This window comes from Papio anubis, chromosome 7, assembly GCF_008728515.1.
Source record: "Papio anubis isolate 15944 chromosome 7, Panubis1.0, whole genome shotgun sequence".
In the NCBI taxonomy this organism is placed as follows: Eukaryota; Metazoa; Chordata; class Mammalia; order Primates; family Cercopithecidae; genus Papio; species Papio anubis.
In genome coordinates this window covers 55,486,017-55,508,347 of record NC_044982.1, presented here as the reverse complement: position 1 = coordinate 55,508,347, position 22,331 = coordinate 55,486,017, and the positions used below count along the sequence as shown (strand labels likewise).

General features: G+C 41.8%; 1 protein-coding gene across 2 annotated transcripts in view; it reads right to left on the bottom strand.

Annotated features, from left to right (window-relative positions):
* The window catches only part of PYGL (glycogen phosphorylase L), a 42,176-nt gene extending 20,078 nt beyond the window's left edge, over window positions 1-22,098 (bottom strand). Inside the window, exons 1-5 of one of the 2 annotated variants that reach the window (XM_003901782.4) lie at window positions 21,762-22,098; window positions 14,363-14,464; window positions 11,706-11,784; window positions 8,239-8,342; window positions 1,066-1,197 (exon numbers count right to left, since the gene is read on the bottom strand). In XM_003901782.4, the coding sequence (XP_003901831.1) occupies window positions 1,066-1,197; window positions 8,239-8,342; window positions 11,706-11,784; window positions 14,363-14,464; window positions 21,762-22,004 (660 nt within the window). In that variant the 5' untranslated portion in view covers window positions 22,005-22,098. Of the gene's footprint in view, window positions 1-1,065; window positions 1,198-8,238; window positions 8,343-8,771; window positions 8,909-11,705; window positions 11,785-14,362; window positions 14,465-21,761 lie in introns of those variants that run through there. The other variant, XM_021941213.2, reaches the window with a different exon arrangement.
* Window positions 22,099-22,331: the final 233 nt, after the last annotated feature.

Genomic DNA, 22,331 nt, shown 5'->3' with positions numbered 1-22,331 from the left:
ACTGTGTCATTTGACTTTATTGGAAGCCATCCCATGCATGCACAGAGCACATGTGGCCTCATGCTCTGAGCTCACTGGGTACCAGTTTGGGGTTAATTCATGTGATTACTTCAATCTATGAAGCTAAGTTGCATGACTTGGGCCACCTCACTTATATTACCTCTGCCTCCTAACCTTAACTCTGTGGGCCCAGAAACACACACTCTCTCTAATTGAATTTCTTGATACATTATGAAAATATCTAGAGGTGCTTTGTAAATACAGGTTAGCTCAGCAGTGGGACCCATAGTGTAAATAAAATGCTTCCAGGATTGATTGTGTAAACTGCATACTTTTATTTTTATTTTATTTTATTTTATTTTTTTGAGATGGAGTCTCGTTTTGTCGCCCAGGCTGGAGTGCAGTGACATGATCTTGGCTCATTGCAACCTCCGCCTCCCGGGTTCAAACAATTCTCCTGCCTCAGCCTCCCAAGTAGCTGGGACTACAGGCATAGGCCACCACGCCCGGCTAATTTTGTATTTTTAGTAGAATTGGGGTTTCACCATGTTGGCCAGGATGGTCTTGAACTCCTGACCTCAGGTGACCTGCCTGCCTCGGCCTCCCAAAGTGCTGGGATTACAGGTGTGATCCACTGCACCCAGCCAGGAATGACATTTAAAATTATTCAATTTTGCTATCAATACCTTAATATAAAACCAAAGAGGTAAGCATGCTGGTTACTATAGAACTGACAATTTTCTGGTGCAAAAAAAAAAAAAAAAAAAAAAAAAAAAAAAAAAAAAAAAAAAAAAAAAAAAAAAAAAAAAAAAAATAATTTTCTGACAAAGTTGATTGCAAAATGACCCTTGTAAAAGTCACTCCTCTCTTGGCCTCAGCTCCCTTGTCTCCAAAATGAGTGGGTTGCACTAAGAGAAGTAACAGATTTATTTACAAAAATATATTCTATTACTCAATACACGACATGCCCTATACTCAATATCACACTGTATGCTACATAGTCAATGTATTATCTGCTGAACTAAATACTATACAAAATGCTGGCTATGCGAGCACTCTGAATACCTGAGTGTCAATCCACTTGGTCCCAGTATTGGTGTGTTCTACTTTTCCATAGAAGTGCACAGGCAGCATGAATTCTGGGCGGGACTTCTCCCAAGGGTTTCCATATCTGAGCCAATCATCTGCTTCTTCTACCTGCAAAAGGATACAGTATTGCTTAGAATTTATTTGTGAGGAAATGTGAACCTAGCCCTTCAATTATATTAAGTTTAAAACATCTTTAACTGAAACAACTTATGAATACTGAGTACTCTTTTATAATTGTTTTACAGCCTACAATTAACAATAATAATACTTGCTAATACAGCTCTAAATATTTTATATGTATGACTGCATTTAATCCTCACATTATATCAACCATATAGGAGGGAACTATGATTCCTCTTTTAAAGATGAGGAATTGTAACTGCTCAAGGTCAAATAGTAAACGGTACAGATAAGATCTCAAGGTCAAACAGTAAATGACAGAGATAAGATCTGCCCTTAGGTCTCTGTGTTCCACAGCCTGTGTCTTAACATCTGTGAATCCAATTGTCCAGCTTCAGCTAAAGACAGAGGCCTTCTGGGGATGTTTACCATTGGATACCTGGGCCTGTCGAGTCCTACACAATGGGTTCAGTCAAGATTCTTGTGGCTCGAATATACAGAATCAGTTAGAAAATGCTACTTACAGAACACTCTTTTAATCAAGCTTATTGATACAGGTACAGAACATTATTGCATTACGTAGTCTTTGCTTATATTAATCCTTATGTAATTTTGATTTGATAATGAACTATAGATTATAGTTTATTTTGAAAATAACGTATTCTAAGAAGTAATGAACTTATTTTATTGACAATTTCAATATTTTCCTAGGTATTTATGTCAATGTATAACAAAATATTTCTTATATACAATTTTAAACTATGGTTTCTATTTAGGATATCCTGGATATCAAATACATTTTCATTTGCAACAAACAAACAAACACATCAAAATAAGAACACCACCATGACCAAACACATTGGAGGGGGATGTATTTTTAAAGTAAATTATTAACCTTTAAAATATTACACATACAGTTGTGGATTGCTTAACGACAGGGATACATTCTGAAAAATGTGTTGTTAGGCAATGTTGTCAATGTGCAAACATCACAGAGTGCACTTATACAAACACAGATGGTGTTGCCTACTACACACCTGAGCTATATGGTATGGCCTCCTGCTCCTAGACTACAAACCTGTACAGCACGTTACTGTACTGAATACTGTAGGCAATGGTAACATGATGGTAAGTGTTTGTGTATCTAAACACATCCAAACATAGAAATGGTACAGTAAAAATTCAGTATAAGACATAAGAAATGGTACACCTGTAGGAGGCAGCTCCATTACCATCTTATGGGACCACCAATGCATATGTGCTCTATTGTTGACTGAAATGTCATTATGTGGTGCATGACTATACGTTAAAAAATGGAATTGTGTTCTGGCCAGAAGGGGGTAAAAAAAAAAGCAGCTTTGTCAATGAGATCATCTCCAAGATGGTTATTTTACCTATTTGATTCCTCATATCCACCTCTTAGAAAACTCAGCTGTAGTTTTAAAAGATATTGCTTAAGAATTAAACACAATGTTGGACATCTCATGATCACCTAAACATGAGTGTAATGCCTGTTTCAGGAACAGTGTGAAGAGACAAAAATAAACACTAAAGATTATTGTCAACAGCTAGACAAATGAATACACGTTCACTTATTCAAACTTTGATAATGACTTTTTATCAAGAAAGCTGGTAAGCTTCCCACTAATATTAACTACCAGCATCATGATGAATGGAAATGGGACTCATAGCAACAACATCTTTAGTTAGGAGAGCTAGGAGCTAGAGAGCCACTGGAGGAAGGAGGAGGTATCAGATGCAAGATGAAGCCTAGGGAAGGCTGGAGAGAGACCTGAGCTCATCAGAAAGTCACATCTTCTTAAAATTTTAATAAAGAAACAATTGAGGTTTGCCAATTGACAAGAAGCTTGTTAAAGAGTCCATTAACTTGGCCAGGTGTGGTGGCAACTCCTGTAATCGCAGCACTTTGGGAGGCCAAGGTGGGCGCATCATGAGGTCAGGAGTTTGAGACCAGCCTGGCCAACATGGTGAAACCCTGTCTCTACTAAAAATACAAAAATTAGCTGGACATGGTGGCAGGCACCTGTAGTCCTAGCTACTCAGGAGGCTGAGGCAGGATAATCACTTGAACCCGGGAGGCAGAGGTTGCAGTGAGCAGAGATTGTGCCACCGCACTCCAGCCTGGGCTACAGAGCGAGATTCCATCTCAAAAAAAAAAAAAAAAAAAAAAAAAAAAAAAGTCCATTAGCACAAGCTTCATAACTAGAAACGCTATAATAAGTAAAATGATAACATCAACAAAGGATGAAAACACCCTGACTTACAAAATACTTTATGCTGCACTTAGGCAAGGGCCAATTTTGGGTTTTAAAATACTGAGCAATGTGAACACTGCTTCCTGTAACAGGAAAGAACCATAGGCCTGTGTGCCTTGTTTCAGCACACAGGGCTGTTGTAAAACCCATCTGAAAGCATTATATGAAATAGGAGGACGATGAGGCAGAAACAGTTTTCCTCTGAAAACTCATGACCATGGGAGAACTGATGACATTTTTTTTTTTTGCTGAGAAATGCAGCGGGATCATATACTGTCCTGCCCCCAAGAAGCCTGAAGTGCTCAGATAAGAGAGGTTGGGCTCTGAACTTCCTCCTGTGGGTTCACTCCTTGACTCCTGTGGAAGTCAGAGGTTGCATTTACTCTTTTTATTTTTATTTTTATTTTTTTGAGACACAGTTTCGCTCTGTCACCCAGGCTGGAGTCCAGTGCCACAATCTTGGCTCGTTGCAACCTCTGCCTCCCAGATTCAAGTGATTCTCCTGCCTCATCCTCCCAAGTAGCTGGGATTACAGCTAATTTTTGTATTTTTAGTAGAGATAGGGTTTCACCATGTTGGACAGGCTGATCTTGAACTCCTGACCTCAAGTGATTCGCCTGCCTCGGCCTCCCAAAGTGCTGGGATTATAGGCGTGAGACACTGCGCCCGGCCACATGACATTCTTAATGCCATCAAATGTTGGTTGAATTTTTTTCCTGCCAAATAATGATTGGTTTTAGCTTTATGGGGCTAACAACTTGGAGACTTTATTTTCTTGCTGTTCTTTATTGTGAATCTCTCACTGATTCAGTAAAGAATCGGTGAATAATTATATCAATTTTATAAGATTTGTATATAAGGTAGATTGAGAAACAAATGTTTCATAACAATAAGTTGATCTGAGGAGATCTGAGGAGAAGGAGAGAACTATCCCTTGCTGCCTCCACTAAATCCACAGAAGCTGCCATATGGTGATAAACCTTCTCTCTACCTTGCTTTCTTCCAATGAATTGACAAATTGACCTGTAAATTTAGGTTTCCATGTAGCCAGTGATCCCCAAAATGCACTAACATGCTAATCATATGAAGGGGTAGGGGTGGGGGGCCAAGATGGGAGAATTTTCATCTACATCCAAGTGAGCTGTCAGAGCTGTTTCATCCCAGAGGCTGCACAGGGCTGAAGAAAGCAAGTGCGGATCTGTGGAGTAAAAGAGCCAACCTGGGTGCAGGTGGCAGATGGACTAGGCATTTTTTTAGAGGAATGACTCAATGGAGCCTGTCCCAGCCAGCAGGGATGGAGAGGTCAGCCCAGGAGACTCTGTTGACTGAATTCTAAGAAATGCTCTTCACCTGTGGGATATAGAGTCCACAAAGAACCAGTGAACAGACATCAGGAAAGCCCATGAACTTGGCTTTCCGATGTTATAAATAACTGATAAATGTTTCTGTGGCACACCAAGAATTCCACAATGATAATTAGAAGCTTTGCTGGGTAACGTGAATCGTGCATGACTGGCTATCACGAACTAGGTGTGGGTTCTAAGAGGCAAGAGAAGGGCTGCAGAAGCCACCTGGATCCAGCTCCGAGATACATACTGTGAGCGCCTTTCCACCTAGGGCTTTGGTGTGATTGTGAAACTTCTGTGAGGTTGTTGCAATCGTCTTTCTCCCTACTTCCTCCTCGGGGCCAGCAATTTTCATAGAGGACTATTACTGCACTCCCCATGAGAGTAGATGGTAAATATAGAATTTTAGCAATACAATTATTTTCCTCAGGGGGTTCATGATGAACACTCCATGACTGCAAATCTTCCTTGAAGAGACTCAAAAATTAAAAGCCCATCAACCTTTAAAAATCTTCCCAGCATGTGGAATTTTCATTAGTCTTCTTCAAATCTGCCTTTGTAAGAACAGTGTTACGTATGAGTGGGGGCATGACTGTACTCTGAAGAGGCCCGCTGCTTTCTTGACAGATGCTTTTTGTTTTTTATGGAAATAATTTCTTTTTTATGGTATGATATATTTTATGTTTGACAGTTAAAATCCTATTCCAGTAAACAATGGAGGTGCTAAGTAAAATCACATACTCTCCTGATTGAATTTCAAGTCATAATGAAAGAAGAAATGATGGTTGATAAGATTAGCTTTGGATTTTATTTTATGTTATTTTATTTGTTTATTTTTTTGAGACAGGGTCTCACTCACTCGCCCAGACAGGAGTGCAGTGGCACTATCTCAGCTCACTGCAACCTCTGCCTCCCAGGCTCAAGCGATTCTCCTGCCTCAGCCCCCAAGTAGCTGGGATTACAGGCGTGCGCCACTATCTCATGGCTAATTTTTGTATTTTTAGTAGAGACAGGAGTTTCACCATGTTGACCAGGCTGTTCTTGAACTCCTGACTTCAAATGATCCACCCACCTCGGCCTCCCAAAATGTTGGGATTACAGGCGTGAGCCACTACACCTGGCCAGCTTTGCAATATTTTGAATGAGCAAAACCTATTTGGTCTTTCTTTATTTTTCTTTTTAAAGAACACTGGAATACACGCTTTCTTGGTCTGATAGGAGAGAAAGAGATAGTTTCCTGGAATAAAGATCATTTAAAAAGAGCAAAGGTAGGTGTGATAATAGTGGTCCTTCATAAAATGTAAGGGGAAAATATACCTGAGACAAAAAAATATTGAGATTTCTTTCCTGAGCTTCTTTTAAATCTTCCATCTGACAGTAGTTAAGAGATAAGAAATGAGATCCTTGGAGATTCTGGAGTATAGTGAATAGCACACAGTATCCTTTTCAAAGGCTAAAATTAGATACCATGTGTTGTTTGGTTAGATTGTGTCAAAGTTTTGGTTGTCCTGGAAATGCCTGCTAAACTAGGCTCTCAGCATGGAACTCTAGGTTACTCCATTGGGGAGAGGAACAACTTATTTCATTTTTATAACTTTTAATGATTACAAAATACACATTACTTATAGAATATAAAACATGTAGAAGAGTAAATAGAAGATAGTACATATATTTCTTACAGAAAATGAGATATGTAGAAGAGTACACAGAAGACAGTAGAAGTTGCCCGTCTTCCAGAGATAACTTCTGTTGAAGCTTTGATGTATTTTTTTCTAGCACTTTTCCTTTATCTTTCTGGCCTCTTCTGGATAGCTGAGGTTATATCACCCTTATAACTCTATATCCTCTACTTATAGCTAACACAAATGATTTCCTATTTTGTTAAAATTAATCAAAACTATAATATGAATGGCTTCACTAATATTTTATTATAGAATACCACAATTTATTAAAGTGTCCTCCTTTTCTTAGGCAAAATTAGCATTTTATTGTGTGCTTACTAATATTAGCATTTTATTGTGTACCAGATATTTTACATGTTTTTATAATAATTCTGTAGAGTTTGTATCTCCATTTTGTCATTGAGAAAACTGAGGTTCAGGGAAGTTTGGTAACCTAATTGAGGCAGCATACCTTATAAAAGTAATCAGGTCTTCTAAGTTGACATTAGGTCTCAAATGAGAAATTGGGACCCAGGCTTCTCTTCTATAAGATGCTGCCTCTCAGCTTTTATTTGTTTGCGGGTAGCTAAAGATAAACAGCAATGGTCCTTAGCAAAATGTGGAAGTTTGTCTTCTACTCTATCCCCAGTATTCTCCTGAGCCTTTTTCCTTGGCATATTCTCTCATCAAACCAAATTTTTTAGTTCTTCCCTTCCTTGGCTCACAAAGAATCCAAATACTGAGGGCAGTGGTGACACTAAACTCATCCTCATTGGGCCATCTTCCTTTCTCCTGGCATCAGCCTAGGTCTCTGCATCCAGTCCCTGAGCGTTCTCTTGTTGGACTCATCTCATAAGTGTGGGAAAGGCTCAGAGAGCTCAGGGCTTTTGGAAACTGAAGATATATATTTCTGTCAATGGTGTATATATGAGACAAAAAGAGGGAGAGAGAAAGCCTAAATTACACTTAGTATCAGCAAAAACTGTCCACACTAGGGCAATTGTAGACTCAAACAATTACTAGAGATTAAAAAAAAAAAGTACCTAACAATCTGGTTTTCTTATATAAAGTAAAAGTAGTGTCATTTGGATAGATTTGTACAAATTTCTATGGAGCAATGTAATTATACATCTTAAATGCGTGCCAGATTTATTTGCTATAACAGTTAACAACACTGTCTGATTTCATCTTATAAAAAAATCAGGACACTTGGCTTGTATCTTGTAACCTTGGCATGTTAAGGAAGGCAAGACTCTGAGTGTAGAAGAGAATACTGAATGTGGTCCTGGGAATCTGGGGATATGGACATGTATTTGCCAGCAGTGTGATCTGAGTAACTTTACTTCCTCAGAGACTCAGTGTTGTCACCTACAAAATGGCATCATGCTTCCTACCATCAAGGGTTCTTGGCTGAGATCATGAGTCAAAGATGTGCCCTCCATAAGTTCACACATTTTAGTGGTCCACATTCAGGCAGTCAGTGATAAATATTTTCAGAGCACCCTGTGAGTCAGCCACTGCACTCGGTGCCATGGATCTGGTGATGAGTGATACTGGAAGGTTCTCTGTTCTTGGGAAACTTACATCCTGAAGCGGGAAGATGGATAGATAGAACTCACTGATACCAACCAAATGCCAGAGAAATTAGTACAGCTCTATGTTAAAGGTCCATATATTATAAATCATCCAGAACACCATGAAAGAGAAGTACCTTAATAACAAAATTTAAAAAGATAGCTCACACACCTGCCATCCATCTCGGATCTTCTGATTGAAAATCCCGTATTCATACCGAATGCCATATCCATAGGCTGCAAGTCCCAGAGTTGCCATGGAATCCAAGAAGCAGGCTACATTCAACAGAGCACAGGCAAAAGATAGAGTCACTAAGCTGAGTCAAAATTTCCAGTCTTTCCCTAAAACACATGGTAGCCACAAAACATTGCTATATGAAGAACCACACTTGTATTCTAAAGCACAGATACTACTGCACAATGGGTATTGATTTTTTTAAAAATAACTCATTTCTAATTATAAAATTAATACCATACAAAAGTTAGAAAATGTAAAAAATGTATAAAGAAGAAAATGTCATCTATAACCTCACCATCTAGAAATAACCACTGTGTACATTTTGTTTGAGAACAGATAAGGAAGCCAGCCTGCACGAGATAATGTCGATTATTGTCCCCACACTGCCTTTTCTAAGGGAAGCTCTCTCTATCCTCCCCTAAGACTCACTCCTCTGGAAAAGACAGTCCCAGGAGAGTATAACTTACATATGTCCCATTCCCTTCCAGCACCTGACTGACAAGATATTCTGTGGCCAGCTCTGTTTCTTCCGGGCTTATGGAATTCTACTGCTGTTCAGATATTAGGTGATCATATGCTTCAGGGAGGCTGAACCAGGAAGTGAATCTTGCTCGACTGTTCTAATCTACTAAGCCAATCATAGCAGTTGTATTTCCTTCTCCATGAGCATACAACGACATTCAATCAGATGAGAGGTGCTAGAAAGTCTGTTGGGTATAGAATTCTGGGAAATATTTTCCCTGCTGCCATTATCTTTTTTCCATGAGGGGAAAGACAAAAGGACCAGAGATGTGGAGTCCTGCTGTACTCCTGCTGCTCAATAAACCAGTCTTGGCATGGCCTAACCTCTGGAGTTCTTGTTATGTGATAACACGTGTCCTTGTTGACTGAACCATTTTTGCTGGATTTTCTGTTATTTGATGACAGGGCATCTGATCCAGAACAGTGAACCAACAGGCTGGGTAAGGATCTGTCTTGTGGTTGGGTGAGAACTAAGGCGTTACACTAATCAGATTGTCCCTCCCAGGAATTTAAGCTGAGAAATACACAGAGAATGAGGAAGTGTACAGTAGGAATTAAAACTGACAAGAATATTGAAAGCTGTAGATCAAACAGAAAGGGACTGAATGAGGTTGGTGGTACAGCCCTTAAAACAGAGATCCACAAACACAAATGGTCTGTTTAGGCTTTCAAGTTTTTCTAACATCGCCAGTCCCTATGCTCACATATGGCCTGGCTCTGCTCCCATTCCTGTTCTCTTTGAGCTGTGGCTCTTCAGCTTTTCCTGAGTCGTGATCAGATTATCCTTAGAGGGGGTCCCAACTTAGATGAGATCATCTAATGAGAATTCTCAGCTTCATCAGCCTCTTCACTCTGACTTTATCAGTCAACTTAAGGAGCGATGTCATGAATGTCAGGCACAGAGTTAACCTAGCCAACGAAGACTGAGGGCTCGGGCTTCACATAAAAGGTAGGCAGGCTGGTTCTTATTCTTAGATGTGCATTCCATCAGCGCTGCTGGCCTTCCTGCAGCCCCATAGAAAGCCTACTGAATTGTCAGATAATTAACTTCACAGGAAGGTGGCAAGTATCCCACAGGCATTGTTTTATTTTGTTTTGTTCATTATTAATGGCAATGTTAAAGCACACTATGACTAATGTACTAAGGATGAAAAAAAATGAAACAGATGCAAATGGATTTCTAGTAATTTGAGTGTATGCAAAATCAGAAGATTTTTGAACAATTTCTAAAAGAGAGGAGATAATTATTTTTCATAGAATACAATCTGATACATGTGTGGTAGTACATTTTTATTATTAAATTTAAATTTCACAGATAATACATTAATGCATCTTCCTTAAAAATATTAAGTTACAGACAAAAAAATTTATTATGCCAGCATCCCCTTTGATCCCTATCCCAGTTCTGCACTCCTCCCTACAGGAGGTCATAGGGAACAGTTTAGTATTTAGAATTCCAGACCTTTTATTCTACATATTCACATTATATACCTATGTGCACACACACATATACACACCCATGCACACACATATATGTCTGGAATATATATCTTCCAGATCTTTTTCCTACATATTTACACACACACACACACACACACACACATATATTCACAGAAAATATTTAATTTTTAAAAAACATAAATGGTATCACACTGTATGGCTTTAATGCAATTTGATTTCTCTTTTAATTTGGATATCTATCTAGGAAAGTACATCTAGGTCACTTTTGTTCTTTGACAATCGGTGTCGTACTTTTATAAACTATACTGTAACAATTATTTTCCCCACATGTCTTCTTACGTGTGTTCTTCTTTAGGGTAGATATCAAGTGGAATTACTAGGTTATAGAGATGGGTATTTTCTAAATTAATGGAGCTGGTATTATATTTTTAGTGCTTTCCTATATATTTGCTGAAAAATTATTCCCTGAAAAAAGCAAAGAACTCAAATTGTATCTATACACAAAAAGGACATTAATTAAAAACCATACCAATAATATTAGTGTATCATTGCCCACTAGTCAATCAAGCAGTCAAGTGCACAAGGCAAGACAATGATTGACCAACTGGGGTCATGCCTCTGACCTGGAGTCTACTACTGAAAAAATAAAATAAAATAAAACAACGGCAACTTAACTCAGGTCATGCCACACAAGGATGTGAGTTGAGAATCTTTGAACAAATAACAGTGAAGTAAAAGCGCTACTTTTGACCTAGAGGTACTTTCCTGGATAGATCTCCAAATTAAAAAAGAAATCACATTGTATTAAAGCCATACAGTGTGATTATTTTTCTTAAAAATTAAATGTTTTCTGTGAATATATATATGTGTGTGTGTGTGTGTGTGTGTGTAAATATGTAGAAAAAAGGTCTGGAAGATATATATTCCAGACGTTTATGCGTGTGTGTGTGTTTGTGTGTGTGTGTGTATATGTGTGTGTGTGTGTGTATATATGTGTGTGTGTACAAATGTATATAATGTGCATGAATATGTAGAAAAAAAGATCTCGAATTCTAAATACTAAACTGTTCCCTATGACCCCCTATAGGGAGGAGTGCAGAACTGGGTTAGTGATCAAAGTGGACGCTAGCATAATAAATTTTTTAGTCTGTCAACATTTAACATACCCTTAAGTGCATAGGAAGGATCTGGTTAACTGAGTTTTAAGCAGTGTCTCTTTTGTTCAAGTTCCCGTCTCTACTATTTGTGTAGAATTGATCAAACCAAAGTGCAAACTCAAGAACAAATACATCTACAACCAGGTCATACTTTGCACTTCCTCTAGGAAGCCTGTCTGGTTCTTCCAGGCATGGTCATGCATGGCATCTTAGATGTCTTCAATCGGCCAGACAATATAACACATTCACAATGTCACTTACCAGCAAGTCTCCCAAGACCACCATTGCCAAGTCCAGCATCTTCTTCAATTTCTTCTAACTCTTCTATATCTAGTCCAAGCTGGTAATGAAGGGAAAACAGTATCGGAAGCAGATACAAATTCAGGCCATTCAGAGGGACAGCCATTTCCTACAGCTCTGGGTAGAGGTTTTCAGGTTTAGCTGTGTACCTAAACTAGCATCAGCCCCCTTGAAGGTTGTTCTGGCATCAGATACTGACTGCAGAGGCAAACTGTATGAGACGGTGCAGCTGCAGCATGGAGGAGAGTGTAGGCTCTAAAAGTCCATTATTGACTCTGTTACTTCTTATATGACCCCGGGCAAGCTACTAACTCTATGCCTCAATTTTCCTATTTAAAAAAAGTGGAGGCTAACAGTACCTACCTCATTGATGATTGCTGTGAATTAAATAACATTATACAAACAAAGCATTTGGAACTATTCTTGGGCAGATATCCCTTAATAAATGTTAGCTATTATCATTGAAAACATTTTTTTTCTGTGTGTGTACAGTAGGGTTAAAACCTCAGAAACAGTCCAGTACCAAGCTGATATTAGTTGGACTGAGGGGTTTTGAAAATGACCAAAAGGCCTGAGGTCAGACGTTCCTGAATGGACCAAAGTTCATCTTTTCATGACCACAGCATATTTACTCAGTAGGGTCAAAAGTTGTTAACTCAAAACCAGCTATTGAGTCACTGCCCCGGAGACCTGGGGCCTGACAGCAGGCAGGGAAACCGCAGTCCTGCAATCCAGCTGGATGGGGTAAAATCCTTTACTTTTCCCTGGGGTAGATAACAGGCTGTGGGAAGTCAAGCAGCATCTGTGAATTTGGACATGGATGGGACTGATTGCCAGCCAGCTCCCTGCCCCAAAGTGCTGGGGATCACACAGCAGAGTCCACAGCGCCACTGTGCACTCGGGACAGAGCTCTGCAGCCCTGGAGATCACACTGCATTGCTCATTTTACAATGAAAGAATTGTTGGTCAGGCAAATGACTTGTTCTATGCTTACTAGATGCAAATCTAGCCCAGGCCTGGCTAAAGGTGGTCTGTTGTGAAACAACTGGGTTCTTATCTGAAAGTTAGGCAACCCATGAAACCGGCTATTTTTTTAAATGGAAAAATAATTTGCACATTTAAAAACATATGTGGAATACGTACCAATGCTTGAAGTTGTGCCCCAGTTTCCATGGAGCCACCTATTTGGATCCCTACCTTTATACCAAAAGTTACTTTCTCACACAGGTCTTGACAACTGTATCTTACGAGTTCAACCATGGTTATGCTTCTGTTCAGTGTTAAAGGGGCTTTCAAATTTGCTCTCTGCAGATTAGAGCTTACTAGGTTCCTCATGTAAGCCAACTGCTGGTGCTAACACTCAGCATTTTTAAATTCTAAAAATGTAAGTCTACAGTGTGATACAGGCCGGCACGGTGGCTCACGCTTGTAATTCCAGCATTTTGGGAGGCCAAGGCAGGTGGATCACCTGAGGTCAGGAGTTCGAGACCAGCTTGGCCAAAATGGCGAAACCCCATCTTTACTAAAAATACAAAAATGAGCTGGGCATGGTGGTGCATGTAATCCCAGCTACTCAGGAGGCTGAGGCTGGGAGGTGGAGGTTGCAGGAAGCCGAGATTGTGCCACTGCACTCCAGCCTGCGTAACAGAATGAGACTCTGTCTCAAAAAAAAAAAAAAAAAAAAAGTATGATACAAATTTTGAGCAAGTAGACATGGATCACGTCACCCCACCTGGCTATAGGCTACTCCAAGGGAGGGATGTTATTTTCAGCTGATATTAGGGGAAGGAGAGGGAAGGGACATGGAGAGGACCTGCAGGGGTTCTTTCCCAGGAAATACTCCACCTAACCACACACGTGTGGGTTAGGTATGACCTGGTTGTAGATGTGTTTGTTCTTGAGCGAAGGACACATGAGGGGACAATCCTATGGCAAAGGAAAGGAACAGTTTGAACAGTCTCTCATTTAGAATTTGTCTTTGCAAATACACATTTCTCCTTTCAACTACAGTAAAAAGGTTAAGGACTACCTGTTTTGGGTGTGACGGTGCCTGAAGCTCAGGAAAGAAAAAGTTAAATATATTCATGAAAACAACTTAGTACATTAGGGTTAATACTTCAAGCTCCTCCTTTAAGGAGGAAGTGTATTTTACCTCTCATTAAGCGACAGAGAAAGTATGACAACAGAATTTTTAAAGCTGATCATTTTCACAAATTGCCTTGATACATGGATAACAAAGTTTGATCATTTCTTAAAAATGAGATAGAAGCCCAAAGTAAAGCTTGTGATTCTGATAGCAGAAGACTCAAGTACTTTTAAAAGGCTTGTTCAGACATTAATTTCTGAAATGTAATTTGTGGGCAATGCTGTCAAAGACTTTGATTGCAAAAGAAAATTCTCATGAGTCATAATGAGTTCTCTAACTTCTTTTTCTGGTTGTTCCTCTTAAATGAGAGATGACCAGTGATGTATATTTTTAAAAGTTTGTAATAGCCACATCTATAGAGGTGATTTTTCACTCTTATTTCACTTTATTTTTCTGTTTAATGTCCCCAAGTTTCCTGAAGTGCACATGAAATTTAAAGAGACAGGATGAGAGAAATCTAGGAACAAAGTACCTGGTAAATGGCTTCATCACAGGCATTTTGCAGACCGAGGTTGATCATGGTGTTCTGTAATGTTCGGCCCATGTAAAATTCCAGAGAGAGGTAATAAACCCTCTGAAATAAAGAAAAGAAAGATAATGTTTCTTCTAAGAGATCAACCTTACTTAACATAAAAACACAAGGTCATGTGTTAGGTCACCAATAATAAACAAATAGGCAGGACTATGTCACCACAGGTTCAAATGAGACTCCTGTCAGAGGTGTTTGAGCCAAAGCGACTCCATTTTGAATAGGAGCTGGGTAAAATAAGGCTGAGACCTACTGGGCTGCATTCTCAGAAGGTCTGACATTCTAAGTCACAGGATGAAATAGGAGGTCCGCACAAGATACAGGTCACAAAAACCTTGCTGATAAAAGGTTTTCTTTGCCTCCTTTTTAATGATTCCAAATTAGCATGGACTTAAGATATTTAAAAATATTTCAAAATCTTTTCTTTTCTTTTTTAAAGACAAAGTCTTGCTCTGTCACCAGGCTAAAGTGCAATGGTCCAATATCGGCTCACTGCAACGTCCACCTCCTGGGTTCAAGCGATTCTCCTGCCTCAGCCTCCGGAGGAGCTGGGACTACAGGCGTGCGCCACCATGCCCGGCTAATTTTTGTATTTTTAGTAGAGATGGAATTTCTACTAAGGCCAGGATGGTCTCCATCTTTGACCTCGTGATCTGCCCGCCTTGGCCTCCCAAAGTGCTGGGATTACAGGCGTGAGCCACAGCACTCGGCCTCAAAGTCTTTCTTAAAGACTTCTTTCTTGGTAAAGAAGACAGTCAAAACCCACCAAAACCAAGATGGCAACGATAGTGACCTCTGATTATCCTCACTACTCATTATACACTAATTATAATGCATTAGCATGCTTAAAAAAACACTCCTACCAGTGCCATGACAGTTTACAAATGCCAAGGCAACGTCAGGAAGTTACCCCACGCAATCTAAAAGGGGGAGAAACCCTCAGTTCCGGGAATTGCCCACCCTTTTCCCAGAAAATTTATGACTAATCCACCCCTTGTTTAGCATATAAACAATAAATAACCATAAAAATAGCCAATCAGCAGCCCTCAGGGCTACCCTGCCTAAGGAAGAGGCATTCTTTATTCCTTTACTTAATTTTTTTTTTTTTTTTGAGACAGGGTTTCACTCTTGTCACCCAGGCTGGAGTGCAATGGCACTATCTCAGCTCACCGCAACCTCTGCCTCCCGGGTTCAAGTGATTCTCCTGCCTCAGCCTCCCAAATAGCCAGGATTACAGGCATGCGCCACCACGCCCGGCTAATTTTTTATATTTTTAGTAGAGATGGGGGTTTCTCCCTGTTGGTCAGGCTGGTCTCGAACTCGTTACCTGAGGTGATCCGCCCACCTCGGCCTCCCTAAGTGCTGGGATTACAGGCGTGAGCCACTGTGCCTGGCCCCTTTACTTTCTTAATAAACTTGCTTTCAGTTTACTCTATGGATTTGCCTCAAATTCTTGTGTGAGATACAAGAACCCTCTCTTGGGGTCTGGGATGGTGACTCCTTTCCGGTAACACTCCTATAAAGATATACGAAGGTCTAAATAAAAGTGTTACTGACACCAGGTTTTGACAAAGCACTATTTTTGGCAAAGTAATTCAGTATCTTTTACCCTCAGGGAGAGAAAAAGCAAACTCATCTAACTAACTAGATTCAACGTTTTGTGTTTTCCCCCTCCTGTTCATGAGCCTCATGAATAAAGCATAGGTTTTGGACAAACAGAAGTCAGACTGCCATAGCTCACCATTCATTAATAAAATATTTATTGGGCACCTCAGTGGGTTCTGGTAAGGTGGGTTGGCCATGACTACCTCAAGTCATCCAAGAAACACAAAGATTAACTCCCACACACCCCATGGCTAGAAAATATTCCTCCTTGACTGATTACTGCAAGAAATTTTACAATTTATTTATTTATTTATTTATTTATTTATTTATTTAGACAGAGTCTCCCTCTGTCGCCCAGGCTGGAGTGCAGTGGCATGATCTTGGCTCACTGCAACCTCTCTCTCCCAGGTTCAAGCAATTCTCCCTGCCTCAGCCTCCTGAGTAGCTGGGACTACAGGCAGCTGCCACCATGCCCAGCTAATTTTTGTATTTTTAGTAGAAATGGGATTTTGTCATGCTGGCCAGGCTGGTCTTGAACTCCCGACCTCAGGTGATCTGCCTGCCTCGGCCTCCCAAAGTGCTGGGATTACAGGTGAAAGTCAAGCGCCCGGCCTACAATTAATTTTAGAATCAAATTTTTCTATAAGATCTATTTACTGGCAAATTCCTTATGTACAAGAAGATACCTAAGGTTTACTGGTGTTTGTTCTTATTGAAATTGGAAATTTCTCTATTGACTTAGACATTATTTGCTTTTGACATGGTAAAAGTCAGGCAAATACCATCAGATTTGAAGGTGAGAGGTACAACGGTCAGACCTGCTGAAAACTTTCTTTATATACAATTACAGTTTACTAATTAAAAAAATAAAATAGAACCAGTGAGTAACTTCATCGTCTCCTTTTACAATATCTTACTCTCCATATCATTTATCCTCTGCTTCTCTACTAGACACAAAACAAAACGGCAAAAATCTGTAAATGCACCAATATAGTTACCTCAAATTTTAGGGATTGCCCCATTTCTGTAAGATAAGAAGTAAAAAAAGAAAAAAACAGAATTTGACCCATTAAAAAAAATTGTGAACAGAATTCAGTATAATAAAGGCCTATTATCCTATTTAACACACTAGTTACACATAAATATTTAAAACAAAATATTATTTGAAAATGTCAACTTGGAAATTTCATTCTTTCCCATTTTCCTTTTATGAACAATTGAATTCTAAATTTCACAACAAATAGTCAACATCCATGTCCTAACGGGCCATCTAACACTGCTTTCCAGAACACATCATCTTCATTTTCATCCAAGTTGTTTGAATGTCTATAATGCTGTTACTAGAACCCTCACCAGCTATTAGATGCCTTCAAATGATTGGATGAAAGTATATTTCTGGGGCAGACATAGGCAATGGCTGGTGCTCTAGTACATGATGACTGCTGTCACAGGAAATAGTATTTTAAGCCACAAATACCCATTTGCATAATATTACCCAGTTTAAAAAAATCCTTCTCTGTGTGTATTTTCATTATCTCTATAACCATGATGTTTTGCCTTTTTCTTTTAAATAATCTATAAAAAGCTTGTTTATATAGTATATGTTCCACACTTGCAACTGTGAGGTCATACCCCCAGGAATAAGGACTACATCTGTATTAAGTTTCTTTGCCTCCCTTTTAATGATTCCACATTAGTACCAAGTTAAGTCTTCTTAAAAATACTTCAAAGTCTTTCTTGAGAAATATGTGGTTGCTCAAAATAAGGCAAATGAGAAAATACTTCCTTGCATGACAGGCTTTATAAGGACAGGAATGTACGGTGATTCCCTGTTTTCTCATAAATAACTTTTTGGAGGTAATCTCTCCTTATATTTGGGAATACATAAGACCTTAAAAAATAGATCTTTGCCATCCTCTTAATTAACGGTCTCTAAACATTTGTTACATATGCCTAATAGTAAAATATATGAGCATCTCCAATATACTTTATAAATTACAAGCATGTACTATGATTACTAGTATTTTATGTAAAAGTGGGTATTTTCAAAAGCCTTGTAAAATAAAATAAAGAAGATATAACAAATATTTTTAAAATATGTTTTATTTTTATCCCCAGCATTAGTCAGAGGGCCTGGGTACTTCTGGGAAGACCTCTGGAACACCGGTCAATAAACTTGAGACTTGCAGGTCAGGCAAGAGTTGACATAGAAATGTGGTAGGAAAGACACTGCAAGTGAGTTGGGGGCCCCGCAGTGGGGATTGGTTTGTTGCGAGAGCAAGGTGGGTATAGAGGGTAATGGAAGATAACAAGGGAAGAACAGGCCCACCTGGACGGAGAAGGGCTTTTGAATACTTGCTTAAGGACTATGGCAGGCAAGAGGAGCCAATGAGAACTGAGCAGGGGGCAAGATGTGTTGCTTCAGGAAGCTTAAGCAAACTACAACGCACAAAATGAGATGGGATGGTATACTCCAATGCCTTCAGGAACTAGGCAGAGAAAATAAATGTGTAACTGAGGTCACATAAAGCAAAGAAGAGTACCGGGCTAAGAAAAGGAGTGTGCAAGTCCTGCCCATAGGTGCTAAAAATTAAACTCCTGAAAAACGTCTTGGCCAACAAAATATGTCTGCTATCCTTATTCAGCCTCAGGCTGCCAGTTTTACCTCTTCTAGAAAGGAAAATAACCACGTAGAAGTCTGCTACAACAAATGGGTAGCTAGAGCCTCACCAAGGCAGGAAGAGAGAACGGAGGAGAGCAGGTCATTCAGGGGAACCTACAGAAATCAACAGAAATTGGCAAACAGTTGAACGCCAAAAAGTGAGACTAAAGTTTGTGTCTGGATTGTCAAGATGGCAATGGCATTAAAATAAAAAACACAGAGGCCAGGCGTGGTGGCTCACGCCTGTAATCCCAGCACTTTGGGAGGTCGAGGTGGCCAGATCACGAGGTCAGGAATTCGAGACCAGCCTGGCCAACATGCTGGAATCCTGTCTCTACTAAAAATACAAAAATTAGCTGGGCATGGTGGCGCACACCTGTAATCCCAGCTACTCCGGAGGCTGAGGCCGGAGAATCCCTCGAATCCGAGAGGCGGAGGTTGCAGTGAGCTGAGATTGCACCATTGCACTCCAGCCTCCCTGACAGAGAGAGACTCCACCTGAAAACAAAACAAAACAAAACACAGAAGATGGGGCAGGATTGGGAGAAATAATGGTTTGAGTTTTTAACATGCTGAGTTTGAGGAAATAGGAAGATATCTAAGTATGTTCACTAAACACTTAGAAATGTACGCATAGAGTTTGAAAAGGAATTCAAACTTGGGATCCATATTTGTGAGCAAGGATGTGAGCAAGGGGGGTGGGAAAGGAGCACACACCTACTGGCTCTAATTTATGAGGGGAGGAACCATCCTGTTTAGACAGACGACTGTGATGGAGTAGATATTTGATGAACACGTGTGGAATGAAACATGTTCATTGTTGTATCCCCAGTGTATCACTATCAGAATACCTGGTTTATACACATCAGAATTCCTGGCTTATATCTGCACTCACGTAGAAAAGGAGAGCCCAGTGAAGAAACTAGCCAGAGAACCAGGAAAACCATAAAGCACAGCATAAGCCAGTGAAGGAAAAACATACAAGACTCTCTGGTGCTCTACGATGCTAAATGCTACAGAGGCGTGAGTGTGTGTTTCTAATATATGCTCAGTGTCCCACCCTTCCCCTTAAAATTGTTAAAAATAATTTTTAATGAGAGGCGCAGTATAGTGTACTTAGTAGCATTCCCTTTGTGTAAATAATTTTTTTTTTTTTTGAGACGGAATCTCGCTCTGTCGCCAGGGCTGGAGTGCAGTGGCCGGATCTCAGCTCACTGCAAGCTCCGCCTGCCGGGTTTATGCCATTCTCCTGCTTCAGTCTCCCGAGTAGCTGGGACTACAGGCGCCCGCCCGCCACCGCGCCTGGCTAGTTTTTTGTATATTTTAGTAGAGACGGGGTTTCACCGTGTTAGCCAGGATGGTCTCGGTGTCCTGACCTCGTGATCCGCCCGTCTCGGCCTCCCAAAGTGCTGGGATTACAGGCTTGAGCCACCGCGCCCGGCCTGTGTAAATAAATTTTTAAAAGACAGTGGCTGGGTGCGATGGCTCACACCTGTAATCCCAGCACTTTGGGAGGCCAAGGCTGGAGGATCACTTGAAGCCAGGAGTTTGAGAGCAGCTTGGCCAACATGGTGAAACCTCCTCTCTACTAAAAATACAAACTTAGCCAGGTGTAGTGGCAGGGGCCTGTAATCCCATCTACTCAAGAGGCTGAGGCAGGAGAATCGCTTCAACCCTGGAGGCTAAGGATGCAGTGAGCCAAGATGGCGTCACTGCACTCCAGCCTGGGCGACAGAGCGAGACTCTGTCTCAAACAAGACAAAACAAAACAAAACAACAAAACAGTAAATATATGTATACATAAAGTGTTTTCTAAGGTGCATTTAAATTTTTAAGGATACATTTTAGCAGTTGCTACCTTGGTGGAGGCCTAGGTCTTTGGGGTGAAGAAGAGTTACTTTCCATTTGAAAGCTGTTACAGCTGCGATTTCTTACTATGAGAATTTACATTCATTTCCTTTCTTAAAAATTCTTACGGGGTTTCTTGGGCATTGGGATTATAGTCCATTTTTTTCACACCTTTACATATTTAAAAAGTTCTAATAAACGTTTATATATATTTCTCACTGCCCCGGGATGTATCCCAATATTTTATTCTTTCCAATATGTCTCCACCTGGCTTCTCCAGTTTCCTCTCCCAATACAGACTCACACCCGCCCTCACTCCAGCCTGCACACAATCCCTTTCCCTGCCATGTCCTCCCCAGTCCTTCCCAACTGCCTCTCGCCCTCTTCGCAAACTGTCAGGCAGAGAGTTTGTCCCTCTGTAGGTCCAAAATCACCCTAGGGAGGTCTCTGCTCCCGTCCCCACGCCATGGACGGAAGTGGTCCCTGACCAGCCTTCATCAGCAGCTCTGGGGGCAGGCCTCGGGGGTGGAGGGGCTAAGGGTGGGGGGAGTGTGTGTCTTCGGGGAGTACGAGTCCAGGGCACTGCCTGGCCCTGGGCCTTCTTTGCGCTGTACTCACGGAAGTGCGGGAGCTGGGAACCCGACTCACGAGAATGGGTGGGCGGAGCTCTGCGCTTGGAGCGGGACCCTGCCCCTCCTCTGCCCCACACTTCAGCAGCCACTCCGAGAGGCCTGAAACTTACGACCTTTTCCCAGTTCGGTATTTGTCTCCCCTCCCTAAACACCAAGCTCCAGCAAGGCAGGATTTTTGTCCCTTTTGTTTAGGGCTGAGTGTGCAGGGCAGAGAACAGTGTCCCGCACACAGGACAAGAGGCGCCCGTCACCTCTTGATTAAATGCTGAGAGTCAAACTTCCAAAAGTTTGTGAAGGGACAGGCAAGAGGGGCCTGGGCTTCTGCCCACCTGGCGGTTTCTAGGGGCGGACCGCACAGTGTTTGGGCGGGGCGCTGGCGGTGGCACCTCGGGGACATGAGTGCGGCGTCGGTGGGGAGGCCAAATCTGTCCCCCAGGCTGCCCGCCCACAGCCTACACACGTCTCCTCTGGACTTTTGGGCAAGGACCGGGTGCAAGGGACCGCTCTGAGGGGTCCTCCACCTCGTCGCTCCCGGCCGCGACCGCAGACTCCGAGTCCTGGCTGGATCCCGGCCCGCCCGCCCGCCCCCGGGTACCTTGGGACACTTGTCGTAGTAGTGCTGCTGCGTGCGGATCCAGCGCCCCACCAGGTGGTCGCGCACCGTGTGCGCCAGCGCGAAGTAGTAGTCGCGGGGGGTGGCCACGTTGCGGTCCTTGACCAGCGTGAAGTGCAGGTGCCGGTTGAAGCCCTTCTTCAGCTCTGCCACGTTCTCCACGCCCACGATGCCGCGGATGCTGATCTGCCGCCGCTTCTCCTGGTCAGTCAGGGGCTTCGCCATGGCTGGGGCGGCGGGCAGCGCAGAAAGCTGAATGTGCGGCCGGAGGCGCGGGGCTGCTGGGCAGGGGTGGAGTCGGCCCTGCAGCGCCTGCCGCTTTCAAGGCGCACGAAAGTTTGGGGCCCGCCCCCTCGGGCGGTGCTGCACTCCCTTGGCGTCCTGGCTCCTGACCCAGGCCGGAGGGCAGAGGAAGTGCCCGGCCCCTCCTGGGGCTTTGGGGCCGCGGGTGGGCTCGAGGGTGGGAGCCGAGGTCCAAGCGCCGGCGAGACCCCTGCCGGCCCGGGACCTGGGTTCGGGGGCTCCCTTCCGGATCTCCAAAATCTGCGGAGG